Source organism: Acomys minous (assembly GCF_964271855.1).
Source record: "Acomys minous genome assembly, chromosome: 12".
Lineage (NCBI taxonomy): Eukaryota > Metazoa > Chordata > Mammalia > Rodentia > Muridae > Acomys > Acomys minous.
Window position 1 is genome coordinate 46,378,825 of NC_140493.1, and position 14,934 is coordinate 46,393,758.

Consider the following 14,934-nt stretch of genomic DNA (forward strand, 5'->3'; position numbering starts at 1 on the left):
GAGAAAGCCTTGCTGGGCACTTGTGGAGCTCCCCGGACAGAGCAGTCCAGGGGAAGCGCATCCATTGCTGAGCAAAGTGTCCACAGGAGCCAGTTTTAAGGGGACTTTGCACGTGCTCAGGGCTGATGCTCATGGGCGTGGGGCTTTACACATTGTGTCTGTGGGATATATGGGGAGGGGCAGAGCTGTGGGCTAGGCCCACCTTCAGCCAGAGCCATCCATCCTTCTCCTTCCTGACATTCTTTAGGTAATTAAATTCAGAACAGGGTCTGCTTATTAGGAGAAGGCCGAATACTTTAAAACCAGTGGATAGCTAAGAGGAGGTTCCAGGCCTGAGACAATGCTATTTTGCAGCCCAGATGGCAGCTCTCCCATTTCCTTCTGCCTGTCTGATGGGGAGCATCATTTGTTTCCTCTGTGGAGTAGAAAAAGCAATAGCTTTTTGACTACTTGAGTATTAACTGTGCCTTTAAAAGGCTTAGAACAGCCCACAGCATGGGCTCAATAGGCACAGGCTACTGAAGTCATCAATTAGCTGACTCAGGCTCTAGACCATGAGCCCCTCGTCCGTGGAAAGGAATCTAAAGGCATGTCCCAACGTGAAGAACATGAGATCATAGTACAGATGAATATGTCCTAGGGGAAGTATCTGTAGCCCAGCTCTAGCCAGCATGCAGATGCAAAAACATGACTCTAGCCACTAACCACACTTACACTTGGGTGTGTGGTCTTCACATACCACAGATGACCGAGAACGCCTCCCAGGCAGGCAGCCCAGCTGTCTCACCTGCTCCAAACAGCAGTGATGGGACAAGCAGCACCTAAGACCAAGGAAACCTTTTATTTCCCAGAGTTCTTCACTGATCCAGGACCCCTCATGAGGTCTTTTTTCCTCCACACTGCATGTGGTACTGAGATTTGCCAAAGGCTCATTTATCAGAGCACATGAGGCTAGCTACTACACACCTCAAGGCTGTTCAGGTTGTGTACAGCACCAGAGGCTGCCTCCAACATCCATCGATAGCATCAACTCCATTGTGTATACCTGAATTTCCACATTTTCTTTTATTATGACTCTTGATGGCAAATACACTCAGTATTGCACCTTTCCACCAGATGGGAATAAAAGGTTTCTCTTTAATTTATTTAATTTTATTAAATTACTTATTAATTGACTTATTTATTTATTTATTTATTGGTTTTTCAAGATGAGGAGTCTTTGTGTCAGGCCTTGGCTGTCCTGGACTTGCTTTGTAGACCAGGCTGGCCTCGAACTCACAGCGATCTGCCTGCCGCTGACAAGTGCTGGGATTAAAAGTATGCGCCACCAAGCCCAGCAAAGGGTTTTTCAATAAGGGTGCCTCTTCAGCTTGCACAAATGTTCCATGTCAAAACAGTGACCCCACTCCATCCAACCTTCTACACAATAGAATACTTATCTTCACACCCAGAGGTCACCTTTTTAATCCTCAACCTAAAAGAACTTGGGAGCTGTGAAGATCTGCACCCAGCATAAAGACCTAGCATAAAGCAGGGCCTAAGTAAACAAGTGAATGAGTCAGTGTCTTATGTACAGATCCACCTATCCAGCCTGATATATCAGGATCTCCAGTGTCACCCTTGGCCAGATGATGTCTGTAGAACACTGGAGAAGGTGTCAGTCAATACAGGTCTACAATTCCTTCCCTATGTTCTCTTTTTACTATGGTTCCTTAGACCATATCCCAGCTTTCCCGCTTTCTTCTGCTTTTCATATAGGTTGTTTCCTCTGTGAAGTAGACGTAATGAAGCTGCCTCCTTGGATTAGTGTGAGTGTTAATGGTGCCTTTCAATCACTCCCTCCTTCCTGGAGACCACAGCCTAACTAAGGGTGATCAGACTTGTAACCTGTTCTTTGCCATACAGCAGCTTTACCAGTTCTGTTGCCAGGAAGAATAACACACGCTCACATTACCCAATAGCTGAGGTCAGTGTCTGCCCTATTTTCAGCTACCATTACAGTGGAGCCATGCTGTCTAACATATATTTCCCAGGGTTACAGGGGTGGGGTAGAAAATGAACACAATAGTTGCAATCTAAAGTCATTGACATTAGGAACTGTAAATGGTCAACATATTCATGCAAATCATCTGCTTGTGACTTACAGAATACATGGCAGTGAGATTGTGGGCTTGTACAACATGTCACCAGTGTGACAAACTGCCATTCAGAGTTTTCACCTATTGCTTTTGTGTTTTAATTTCTTCTTGTCAATGTCAGGAACTTATTTTTCCCAAACACTCAAATTTCATATTTTGATGAAATACGGCCAGTGATCAGAAAGCACCTCCAACATTGCCCCCAACTTTCTCCATGAGATTTAACAGGACATAGCGGCTGCTGTTGGCTATGTTCCTGTCTTCACTATCTCACTGAAGAGTTCTGTGTATTCTGGAATCTTGACACTATTCATGCTCCTTCTGTCATGGAGGCAGAGGGCATGCTGTGGAACCTCATTATATAAGCATTATCTTTAATGCACTGCAGCTTTGACTGCTACAATTAAAATTTCAGAAGGATCATCTTGTGGGAGGTTCTTTTGGGGGTTGTCCTTGATTTCTTTCACTGACAGCCTGAGTGACCATGAAGTAGAAAAAGAAGAAGCAATCTTAGTGGAAAGCACTAAGATGGGGGGATGGGGGGACAAGTGGATAATGGGTGGATGCATGGCTGGGTGGATGGATGATGGGTAGGTGGATGGATGGATGGGTGGATGGATGAATGGATGGATGATGGGTAGGTGGGTGGATGGATGGATGGATGGATGGGTGGGTGGATGGAAGAATAGGTGGATGGATGGGTGGATGATGGGTAGATGGGTGGATGGATGGATTGGTAGATGGTGAATGTAAGGGTGTATGGATGGATGGATAGATGGGTAGATGGTGAGTGGATGAGTGAATGGGTGAGCAAACTAGTAATCAGTCTTCCAGATCCTATCAACTGTGCTGCTCTTGTAATCTTTCAACTAAGGGTGAATCCCATATAATTACTTATTTTATCTATTTTTGTCTCTTTTACTGTGAAATCTTCTCTTGTGCGTAAGAGGTGGTTTTTTTTTCTGTTTTGGTTTGATATAGTCATTTTTGTATGTCTACTACCTTGCTTGATGCCCGGCACATTAAAAAAAAGTCCTCAGAGATGTGTGCTAAATGTGTATGTATGTAAATGGATGTGTGTACCTGAAGAGTGGTGGTTATGAAAGTCATCAAATACACTTAAAGGGCAAGAGTGTAGATTAAATGTTGCCTTCTTCTGAGTTAACCAAATGCAGACCTCCGTTCTCTATGTGGGCCACTGCACAAGACAGTCCTGTGCATGAGACATGGCCAGTCTAGAGTCATCTGAGGTGTGTTAGCAAGCTAGCCCTTCTAGGATGCAGGGTAGGTAGCCTTTGGTTGTAACGAAACATCAAGACATCTGGCTCAGCCTGACTTGTCCCTTTGCTAGATGAATAGCTAATCTCAGCTGCTCATGGGAGAAGTTGGTCTGTAATCCTATCATGCCATGCTAAGTGAGAACAGATGTCCCACTCTTTGAGAGACTTGATGTAAAGCCCAATGCAGATGAGGGTTCTTACTGAAGCTAGCAAGTTCCTTTGCCATTTGTGCACCACCCTTTCCCATCCATACCTATCCAGGGTGTCCCTTGGCTCTCCTCTTCCTTCTCTTCCACAGTAACAGCCATAAGATTCAAATTCCTCTGGGCAGTGGGATGTTAGACAGAAGAGCATCTCTCCAAGCTGCAGCATGGCCTGCACATTATCACCATCACCCAGATGCAGGAAGGCTAATCTGTCACAGGCTGGGCAAGAACACAGACTCTCAGAAGAGCTGGTGCAGAGTTCCAAAGAGGAGTGGTGTTCCACATTGTATGAGAACTACTTTGGGAGGATCTCATATCACCTCTCTTCTGTGTTTTGTTCTCTTTCTTCCAGAGAACAGCTCCTCTTCAGCTTGGCTTCTGATGTTCTACTGAATTCCTTATTAAATCTCCATAAAGAATGGGGCTTGTCAGGACCAATGTTGCCCCATAAACCACACCCTATTGTTGAGAAGAGCCTAGCAGCCTGCAAGGCCTTAGCTGTCCTCTTAGGCTTTGGGGACACAGCAAGTTAGCAAACCTAGTGTTGTATTTCAAAACCCTATTTTTTCTTACTCTGGTTCTGTCTCTCTGTCTCTCTGTCTCTCCTCATACTCTTCCTCGTCTGCCTACAGCTTTTATATGTATTCTCCACAGCTCTGCACTGGACACCACTGGGGGCTCACCCAGATGTGTCTTACTGGCTGGGGCTCTTCCTAAGTGCAGGTCCTTTTGGAAGGCTTCCAAGGGAAGAAAGACAAAATGACCATTACTACCCCCATGCTTCATCGTTCTCGTTATCTACCCACACATAATGTGGAGGCAGCCAAGATCCTGTCTTTTAGGCCAGTAGAAGCAGAGTGATGTGGGAACAGAGCCAGGGATAGGGGTAGGGGTGGGAGGTGGGGGGGGGGGGCGGGAAGAAAACCCTGGTTCTTGCCCAGACTCAGCCTCATAGCAGCTGAGGGGAAAAGGCAAGTTTTGCACCTTTGAGCCTCAAAGAGCTTGTCTAGTAAAGGGGGTTTGCCTTCTAGCTGTGTCAACAGGAGACGGTCACAGTCTATAAGGTAGCCTAAACTCTAGATAAAAGATTCCAAGGATGGGGAGGCCAGACACTCCAGAATGCTGGCTTCCACCTACCTTTTCCAGTTGTCTCTTGAGAACCATTGTCAACAGATGATACTTCCAACCTCAGTGGTTTCGTGCCAGCAGAGACATGGGTCACACCTTTAGCAATGGCAGCAATCTCTGCAGATCCTGAAAAAATACAACTTGATGGTTCAGAGTTAGAGTCACTCAGGGACATTTGCATATGAGTGCATGGTCAAAGGCAAATGCAGAGACTCTCAGAGCACAGACATATAAGGAGAGTACACATTGTATCTGCACACACAGAGGCAGATTCTTAGAGGCTCTATATGAATGTCTCTGAGTTGCCAGACTTACACTGCCAGGAGCCTGTGTACATGTCAGCCCACCTACATGTCAGCTCATGGATGAGAACTGTGGTGAACTTTCAGGCCTGAGATTGTTTTATGTTTACAGTTACACACCTGCACTGGGACCCAAGTAGTGTTCACAAGTAAAGAGGCGAAGAGGACAGAAAAAGTAAGGTGCCACATAGCAAGCAGAGCTCCCCCTAAGCCCTTGAACCTTTGACCTTCTTGTTCAAATACTGCAGCTGCTTTTCATCATATTTAAAAGTATGTGAAGGTCCTTCATGAAACCTGCCAGACTGCCCGATAGCATCCTTTTCCCAGTAAAGCTGCTTGGGGCAAGGTAATGTGGTTTGAATGAGAATAGCCCCCTAAAGGCTCATATGTTTGAATACTTGGAACTGTTTGGGGAGGATTAGAACCTGTGGCCTTTAAGAGGAGATGTGTCACTGGGGGTAGGCTCCATTTTGAGTTCACTCTGTTTCCAGCTTGCTGTTTGAAATGTGAGCTCTCAGCTGTTGCTGCCGCCACCTACCACCTGCACCCCCTACTCTGTCTTCATGGACTCTAGCACTCTGAAATTTTAAGCCCAAAATAAACTCTTTCCTTGTATAAGTTTTCTTGGTTATAAGGTGTCTTATCGCAGCAATCGAAAACTAACTAATACATGAGGCTACTAGAAAATACCAGAAATATTAAAAGCATCTGGCTTTACATAATGGGATGACAATTGATTTGAAATGGGAGACTAAATGTAATTTTATGAACCTGTCTTCGCCTGAGAATTTCCCATTGCTTCTTGCTAATGTGTCTTTAAATTCCACATGTTTACTTTATGGAGGAATATAGAGACATGTGGTGTTCAATTCTTCGACTTAGGGCTTGGTCTGTGGCTCAATTGGAATGCATGGATCTCACAAGCTTATATATGCAAAGGCAGAGGGAGCCATATGTGCTTACCTGGACTTGATGTAGTCGTAGCAGCTTCACGATCTCGGACAGACCCTGCCCCTAAAAGAAGACAGACAGAATGAGTGTCAGCCTTGCCCTTTGTGCCTTGGTCTCCAGACACACAGCACTGGGCCTGGACTGACTTGACCCTCTTCCCACTGATGCTATCAGGATCACTAGGGGACCAAAGGGAACCCCCAGACATGCCTGTTGGCAAATGCCCTAGCAGCTTGCAAGGCAGGGGAATTTGCAGAAAAGCTTTGAGACTGTGTATTATGCAGAAATTGGAAGCGGAGGGGGGGGGGATCCTGAAAGAACAAAATCATGTATTTAAACAAAGCAGGAGGCCGAATGGGGCAGTAGAATTGCATGCTGCTGCTGGCTCTAGGAGGGCAGTTGAGCCATAGGTTTTTTGTGAGATGAGTTCTTCTTAACTCTTACAAAGCTCCTACTGCGTTCCAAGTGATAAGACAGCAAGGACGTTACACTTCTGAGTCACTTAATAGCAGCTCACAAGTAGGGGTCTCCTGCTCACCCCTCTTTCAGAAGTGAGAACACAGGCATATCAGGAGAGTTAAGAATTATGACGTTAGGCAGTGGTGAGATGAAAGTCATGCCCTGAGGCTGAGACTCTGGCATACGCTAAGTTCCAACTTCACTTTCCCCGGTACCATAAAGAAGAGAGATGGAGACAAAACCAAGTGTAAGGAAAGGGAAGCACAGACTTCAACTTAACGTACTTGTGGGTAGAGACCATGCTACTCTTGCATAAAACTCAGGCTTTGAAGCTGACTCAGTGAACACAGTTGCCACATCAAAGGGACACCTGGGCCATCCTCTGCTGTGGCAAACTGCTCTTTTCAAAGCAAAATCTACAGGCTCAGACCCAAGGAGTTCTGAAATGACACATCCTGCACGAGGGCCACCAACCTCAGTGCTTCTCTTCCATGGGATAATAACAGAATTCCTGGGACAAGGGAGAATCTAGAGTGTGGGTCTGGTAACTAATGCCTTCACGCTAGAGACCTTCAACAGTGGTAACTGCCTATCAACCAGTGTCCACTTACTTATTCATCCTAAGCAATTAGCAAATAATTACTGTCAGTTGCTTACACCCATTAATAAAGAAATGGTTGTTAATCACCAGAAGCATGTCTGGTTAAGTCGGGTTCACCAACTAAAATTTGGCCTGGATAATTTTAGGTTTGATGGTCATGCTTGCATTGAACTCAGAGCTAAAGACAGGTCACCAAGTTTTTCCGGCTGAGTGGCAGAACTTTTAATATTCCTAAGTCTCAGCATCCTACATATTCTGCATATGGGTACCATATTTTCCCAGGGACCCCATCCAGTAGTGGTCACAAATAGAGCACGTGGATTTGGGCAGCGTTCCCCACTATGCCCAGCACCTCCCTCCTGGATGTTCCTTCTGCTTACTTGTCCTGGAGAGTGTTGTTTGTCTGTCTGCTCTCGTCTCACCAGCTGCTGTGGAAAGGAGACATTGCTTTATTGTGGATCAGCCTGAGCCCCTAAGGAGTGCCATGGTTGGGGAAACAGATTGGGCATAAGGATTAAGGAAAGGGGAAAATTCCAGTTCTCTGCAGAGGGCTTCATAGACTGACTGCACTGAGAGCCAGCCATATATTTAGGATGCCCACCAAATCTGAATTTCAGATGAGCAATACATAACTTCCTGGCATAAATGTACCCCAAGAGAGACTCGGAGGGTGCATTAAAGTAGATGTGCTGTCCATCTAGACAAACCTGCAGCAGTGCATCTATACCAGCCTGCAGCATCATGCCTCTGATCCTCCAGAGGGGAAGACAGGGGGACAGGAGAAAGCTGAGGGAGTAGAAAAGAGGTCCTTGCTCGGGAAGGACAAGGACCTCTGGAATTGCTCCATTCCATGACAAAGAAGGCATGGAAAATCTGGAGGAGCTGATGCCATCAAGCCAGTACGGAGGGGCGCCAATGGGACAAGGGTGGTTGGTCACATGTTTGCTCATGCTTACCTTCTCCTGACAGGGCTATCTGACTGGCGTCTGTGGGCTTGTCAGGAACCCCTGGGAAAAGAGAGCCTCCAGCAGCAAAACTAAAGCCTCAAGGGCTTCAAGTTGAGTAGGCTGGGTAGTAAGACCAAAGGGCCAAGAGAGCAAGGGTCTAAGAAGAGTTGCCCATTCTAGCTGAAGGTTCTCTTACTCCTCCAGGAGGGAGCATGGGCTGTCCAGCACTGCCTGACTCTGGAAGAACCACAGCTGCTTCTAGATTCTGGTGGAGGAAGAGGCCTCTCTGAGACACAATATGAAAACAGGGAGGGGCCTATGGACCCAGAAGGCATCCCAAAATGAAAAGACACTTGTAAGAAGGCAGAGCAGAAAGAATAGAAACACTAAGAGTACTGAATGTGGAAGGCGCACAGAGATATGTGTATGTGTACACACCTCACATTCATGCAAGTATATCGTCATACCCATGAATACATACACACTCACACCTATACATGCTCCATATATGGCCACGCACACATGCATGTATTATCTTCATACCTGTGCACACTCCCCACATACATCCACACAACTACACACTAACATATACTCTGTGGCTTTCGCCATAACAAAAATACATAATTAATTCTAGGAAGGATACAGTAGTCTGAAGAAAGGAAAAATGAGATGCCAAAGTGACAGTGGGCCCATTCCAAATGCCTAAAGGTATCAGCAAAGTAGAGAAACTCTGATGAACAAGGAATGGTAGCCATAAATGTGACTCTTATTTTTTTATAAGATCCATATTTTAGAGTAAGAATTATGAATTATTTAAGAGTTCCCCTAGATGTTCACAGGATAAACAACCTCTCCTTCTAACAGAGTCACCCAAGCCAGGCTGTGCTTCATGCTCAGGCTCTGGGAAGTAAGGAGGAAATGAGAAGAAACAGGGCCCACCGCAGGGATCAGAGTTTCAGGAATTCAGCAAGTGGGAATTGTATTCATCTGAGCCTGAGGTGCTGCCCCAATCCCATTGTGTACCAAGCCCCTCACTACAGAGAGAAAGCATGGGTTCTGTACCCTTAATGGATAAAAGTCACATCCACCCACTAGCAAGGGTAGAGTTGGCACTAGCACCTTTTGATACCAGATACGTGTGCTGGTCTCCTAACAAAGGCAGGCAAAGTCAATGTTATCCACCACCTCAGCCTCTGTGAACCAGTCACTGGAGGAGATGCCTGTACTAGCTGTTACCATCATGGCTCCTCTACAGTCCAGAAAGAACAGGTATGCTGAGAATTTACCTCTAGGCAGCAGTGTCACTGGGGCCTTCTCACTGGTTGTTTCTGCAAGGAAACACGTGGGCATGTGGGTAGAGCAGTAAGCTTGCATGTTAATGATTGGCATCAGAAGACACCAGCCATACTTGGTCCCATTGGTTCCATTGCAGCTCCCGCCCACTGTTCGGAGCTACTTCAAGGTTCAGGCCCAGTTGTCCTACCTGGAGTCTGAGCCAGGCAGAAGGAAGCATCCAGAAAATTCAGGGAAGAGTTGATGCCAGACAGAGCCAAACATTCAACAGCAGCCTTGTCACAGGTACACAGTAGGCGTTCACAGGGGTCCTCGGATTCTGCATATGGCAAGGGCAGAGAAAGGTAGAGAGATCAAACTTGGAATCCCAACAGGCAGTGGTAGCTCCAACATGGGGCTCCTGATCTGCCTTGTCCAAACTTGCTCCCCCTGCAACTTTCTAGTGATTGTGTCATCTCTTTGGCTTCGTGAACCCAACCTGGGGGATTCCACACACACTATGTGTCACACATGTTCAGCCCAACAGTCTGCTGAACTAGCTTTACATGTATCCACTTTGGGGGACTGCCCACATCCCTGCATACTCTCTACCACCATCTCCAGCCCACTCATGTCAGTGACCCTCAGAGTAGCCTGGCCATTTCTGTCACCCACTGTCATGAGGGATCCAGAATAAGTCAAGGCCTAGAGTAAAATGCAGAGGGTATCTCAGTGGTAGAGAGCACTTATCTGGTACATGAGAGGCCCTGAGTTCCATCCTTAGGGATACAAAAAATAAAAATAAAACACACTTCAATCAAAGCATATCTATGGGTTCAGAACCTCTAGCTGACTTCCCAGAGTTTCCCAGGAAGTGTTGGGAGATTGTCTTTGCCTACCACCTCTATTTCCTCTTGGATACATCTTTTCCCACACTTCTTACCACTACCTTCTGTCCCCTACTCCACCCTTCCAGCCTGTTTTGTGATGCTTGGTCACTCTTTATCCACACTTAGAGTAAGAATTGCTTACAACTTCTTCAACTCTTTGCTCCAAGAATCTTTTAATACCCTTAGTGTTTAAGTAGAGTGCCCCCCAGCCCACTGTGTACCATCTCCCTGACTTTGTTTCCTCCGCAGCTCCTGTCACAACCTAACACATTTGTAGTACCTAACTATGATGCTTTGAATGTGAAATAACTCCCACAAGATCATGTGTTTGATTACTTGGTCCCAGACCAATTGCATTGTTTTGGGAGATTATGATACATTTAGAAGGTAGAACTTGCTAAAGGAAGTGGGTCATTGGTTGGAAGGTCACTGGGGGGTCTTATGTGGCCCACCATCCTCCAGGTGTGGTGTGGATGGTTCGGTTTGGAAATTAGAGCAACTGTGATAATTCACACAAGACTTTCATGAGATTAGGCTTGCCAAATTCCTCCAGGGAGAAGAGGCAGTGTTCATGAACAGAGCGCTGATGAGGTTGCCCAGGAGAGCATACAGGAGATTCTCCAGAAAGCCAGCAGTCTCTGGCTGCTATGACACAGAAGCAGGTAAGTGCTGCTAGGTGAAGGAGATGTTATCAGTGGAGCACCCGTACCTTGTCAATGTTCCTGTAAACCCTAATTAAATTTATTGGTTCCCCAACTAAACTTGAGTGGAATTATTCTTGGGTCTGTTGTTAGTGTCCTTTCAGGAGTAAATAGACATTTATCCACCTCCACAGGATAAAATTAGCACAATAAGACAATAGTCTAGCCTTGCTTCTAGCCTGAGTGCTGTTTCCAGGTTGATGCCATACAAGCAACTGTTTTGTTTTGCTCATGCCATGGCAGCAATCTGCTTCCACTATGTGCCTTCCCCACCACCATGGACTATATGCTCTGACCCAGAAGCCAACTTAAAACCTTTCTAAGGTGCTCCTGTCAGATACTCTGTCAAGAGGATGAAGAAAGTAACTAAGGCATTGACCATCCAGAGAACAGTCCAGAAGGTCAGGAGGTCCCCTCTCATGAATGCAGTGGCCTCACACTAGGGTCAGGGGGTGGGAGGGGAAACAGGGGGAATACTCAGTATCTGCTTTCAGAATGCATGGATGGATGGCCTTTTCTATTTCCACTGGCATCTCCTCCACCTTTTCCTCACTGTCTCCCTCTATCTTCTGTTAGTCCTCTAGGCTCTACCAACTGAGTATCTTGACTTGGGAGTCACTGGGTCTTTGGTTCAAAGCCTAGCTCTGCAGCTGAGCACCTCTGTGACTTTAGTCAAATTGTTTAGTCTCTCAGAACTTGGCTTCTCTTGCCTGAAGACCAGGAGAACTGGTTTCCATTTAACTGGTTCTTGGGACGGAAGATCAGAGGTGCTGTGCACAAAGATCAAAGCCTACAGCAGGCACACAGGAAACTGACTGAGTCTAGCATTTCAACTTGCTATATACTCTCACCCCTATGTGCCTTTGCCTACCTTACTTCTTCCAGGACTGCTTAGACATGTGAAATAATGTTCCTAGGGTCACATGGTAGATAAAGTGCTTACACAGGAACACAACTTATACACCTACCTCTTACAAACTGCTGCCACACCACCAGCCTGACCACTCACCTCTCTTTCTACCTCCACACATGACAATGAGTTCTTACTCTATGCCAGCCAATGCATTAACCTTTTCTCAAGGAGGTTTAGTTTAAATTTTATAACATCTCATTGTTTGTTTGTTTGTTTGTTTTATATAATAATGATATTTTTGAGACAGAGTTTCTCTGTATAGCCTTGGTTGTCCTGGACTCTCTCTGTAGACCAGGCTGGCCTCGAACTCACAGAGATCAATCTGCCTCTGCCTCTGCCTCTCGAGTACTGGGATTAGCGGCATGTACCACCACCATCCAGCCATAACATCTCTTTGAAGGAGGTTTTCTCTTCCCCATTCTGTAGCTAAAAGTTCAGGAATTATTCCATTTACACAGTACATAAATAGTGAATTGTTCACCACTTACAACTTTCTATGGTCACTACAAGTATAAATAAATTATAATCAGATAATATGCCAATAAACCATTGCTTCAGACATAGAAAGCATTCATTGTACATTATATGTGAACCACAAATACATCAATCAACCAAGTGCCAACAATGACACAGCTGATGGTGTTGACTGTGCTGTTAGATCCCTTGTGGATCACAATGGTATTCATGCATCTGCTCTAGGAAGGCTGAAAATGCTCACCACATGTGATCTGTTTGTTGACGCAATCCACATCTGCACTGAGCTTGGCAGGGTCCTGGAGACAGTCCATCTCAACAGCCTCCTCATAGCACCTGCGATGCTGGAAGCAGCAGCTGAGGCAGGTCAGGTAGGATCAAGAGAGACCATGGTTAGGTACAGATGGGCATGTACACTGGGATCATCTTGGTGTCTGGGTGGTACCTGGCGGTGATCTGTTTCACACACAAGCTGTTATTCTACATGCTTTAGATGGAACTGTGCATCACCTCTGTGCAATGTGCAGGTGTCTGTGGCCAGCCACATGGCTCTGTATCTCAGCTGGAGAACATAGTATGAAAATGGTCCAGGAAAGGTAAAGATGGGCCTGTATCAGACCATGTCTGAGTACTGTTTTTGGATGCTACTTTTGCTATCGTCACCACATTCATTCTACATCCACCGGAGTGTTAGTAGCAGAAGTTGCCCCTCCCCGTCAGCTTCTGTCATTCTTCCTTAGCCTCACAAAGGATCTGACATCTTTAAGGAATCCTCATTTGCTAGAGATGTCAGGGGCGGCTCTATTACTCGCTTAAAATAATCAGTAGTTACAAAGCCAAGGTCATTTTGCAGAGTAGTTTAATACCCCGAAAAAAAACAAAACTGACCCTGGAAGTCAGCTATGGTAGGTAACCTCTCTATCATCCCTGCACCCAAGAGGCAGAAAGGTTACAAGCGCATGACTAACGGGGACTATATGAGAAACTCTGCCTCAAGAAGGAAGAGGAGGGTAGTGAAGAAAAGAGGGGTGAGATGAAGAGAAGAAGAGGACCATGAGGATGAGAAAGAAGGGGCGGATTAACCTGTGAGTGATCAGGGTCAAGGGAAGAGATACCCCAGCAACTATGCAAAAAAGAGAAAGTGGCAACATCAGTAAGTGAGCTAGAGAGCTTTTGGGCCTCTGGCATATGGGTGCCTGTGTGAGATGCACAAGCCCTCTTACAGCACGGGTAGTTTCTAGCAAAACTGTCTCTCTCCTGCCACATCCATGAGAGGTATTTGAGATTGCTACTTATGATAAGCAAGAGAAGAGATGGGAGGAAGTCAGTATTTATCAGTTAGTCAAAGTACTGTCTGTAAGGAGCACCTTGGATTATATGAGAGGATGACATTAAAAAGAGCACTAAAGATAACATGGTTAAGTGAACATGCAGCTCCTTCCACTGTGTGTAGATGGGACCTTCAGGGCCCAGGGAGCCAAGGGACTGTTGTAAGTTACACAGGGAGATGTGATAGGGTATCTAATGTACATCAGTCCTGAGTGAAATACAAACATAGGCTATAGTTAATAGAGACATAGGTTTCAGGGTCTTCCAAAGCTTAAACACAGAATCAAATCTGAGCTAGAAGAAGGCAGGAACTAAGGGAATCTGCGGTCTTTGGTTATAAATGAAGAAAACCTCAGATGTCAGGAGAGTGTGGGAGGCTCAGAGGCTCCTACTTGATTCCTTGAGGACTCAACAGTGTCTGAAGACCAGGGAAGGGACACAGCATTTCAGCGGAGATGGGCTTACAGACTCCAGTCTCAAAGCTGCTGTTGTTCTTAATATGGACAGAGCTGTGCGTGGCTCTCCAATGCTTCTCTCTGACTTGGGACACAGGAAGAGGAAGAACGCGACCCCATATGTCCTAGTGGCCTTGATGTTCAAGTTTGGGGAGCAGGGAGGTGCTGACTGGGGCTCTGCTGCTGGGCCAGCTCCATCAAATCAGATATTTGTCTTACATGAGTCTCATAATAAGAGCTGACACCTTTGAGGACTCCAGAGATTGTTGTGAGCATTTACAATTAATGCTCCTCTACTGAGCCTGCTGTGGATGGCGAGTCTGAAGACCAGGGCCCAGGCAGGAACTCAGTTCTAGGCCTGGGGGAGATATGGACGTGGTGCCTAGGAAGCCACAGTGGGAACTACAGGAAGGGTCAGGACTTGAAACTGGGATGGCAAAGGACCTCCTGACATCAACATCTTTTTCTCAGAGGAAATGGGGATGATGTTCATAGCTGCTTTTGTTACCGCAGCTGACACTTGTGGAGTCCTAACTATCTCCTGTCTGCTCAGGCACTGGACAAGTATAGCTTCTCTCCCCCTCTCCTGAGAGCTGTGCAGCTGGCTTGACGATGACTGTAAACATTTATGTATGCAGACTCTGATACACACAACTATGTAACCTGGCCAAGGCCACGCAGCAAGGTGACACTGCAGCTAGAAGGGTAAGTGCTCTCACCAGCTGTCAATAGAGAATATTGCAACAAAGAAAGCATGCACAAGTATGATGACCATGGGTACATTTTTTTCATCCTGCCTAAGGAGGATTAAGACAACATCTACTTCAATAAACAGCAGCCGTTGTTTTGGAAATCTAGGTGTCCAAGTTCAAGGTGGAAACAATCGGT

The 14,934-nt window shown here is 46.0% G+C and overlaps 1 protein-coding gene across 5 annotated transcripts in view; it reads right to left on the reverse strand.

Annotated features, from left to right (window-relative positions):
- OC90 (otoconin 90) overlaps positions 1–14,934 on the reverse strand; it is a 31,430-nt gene that overhangs the window by 1,751 nt on the left and 14,745 nt on the right. For 4 of the 5 annotated variants that reach the window (XM_084748459.1, XM_084748458.1, XM_084748455.1 and 1 more), the window contains 9 exons: positions 12,507–12,619; positions 9,496–9,624; positions 9,299–9,340; positions 8,022–8,072; positions 7,446–7,493; positions 6,018–6,068; positions 4,762–4,878; positions 3,672–3,843; positions 715–821 (listed from right to left, as the gene is read on the reverse strand). In XM_084748459.1, the coding sequence (XP_084604585.1) occupies positions 715–821; positions 3,672–3,843; positions 4,762–4,878; positions 6,018–6,068; positions 7,446–7,493; positions 8,022–8,072; positions 9,299–9,340; positions 9,496–9,624; positions 12,507–12,619 (830 nt within the window). The remainder of the gene's footprint in view (positions 1–714; positions 822–3,671; positions 3,844–4,761; positions 4,879–6,017; positions 6,069–7,445; positions 7,494–8,021; positions 8,073–9,298; positions 9,341–9,495; positions 9,625–12,506; positions 12,620–14,934) is intronic. The other variant, XM_084748456.1, reaches the window with a different exon arrangement.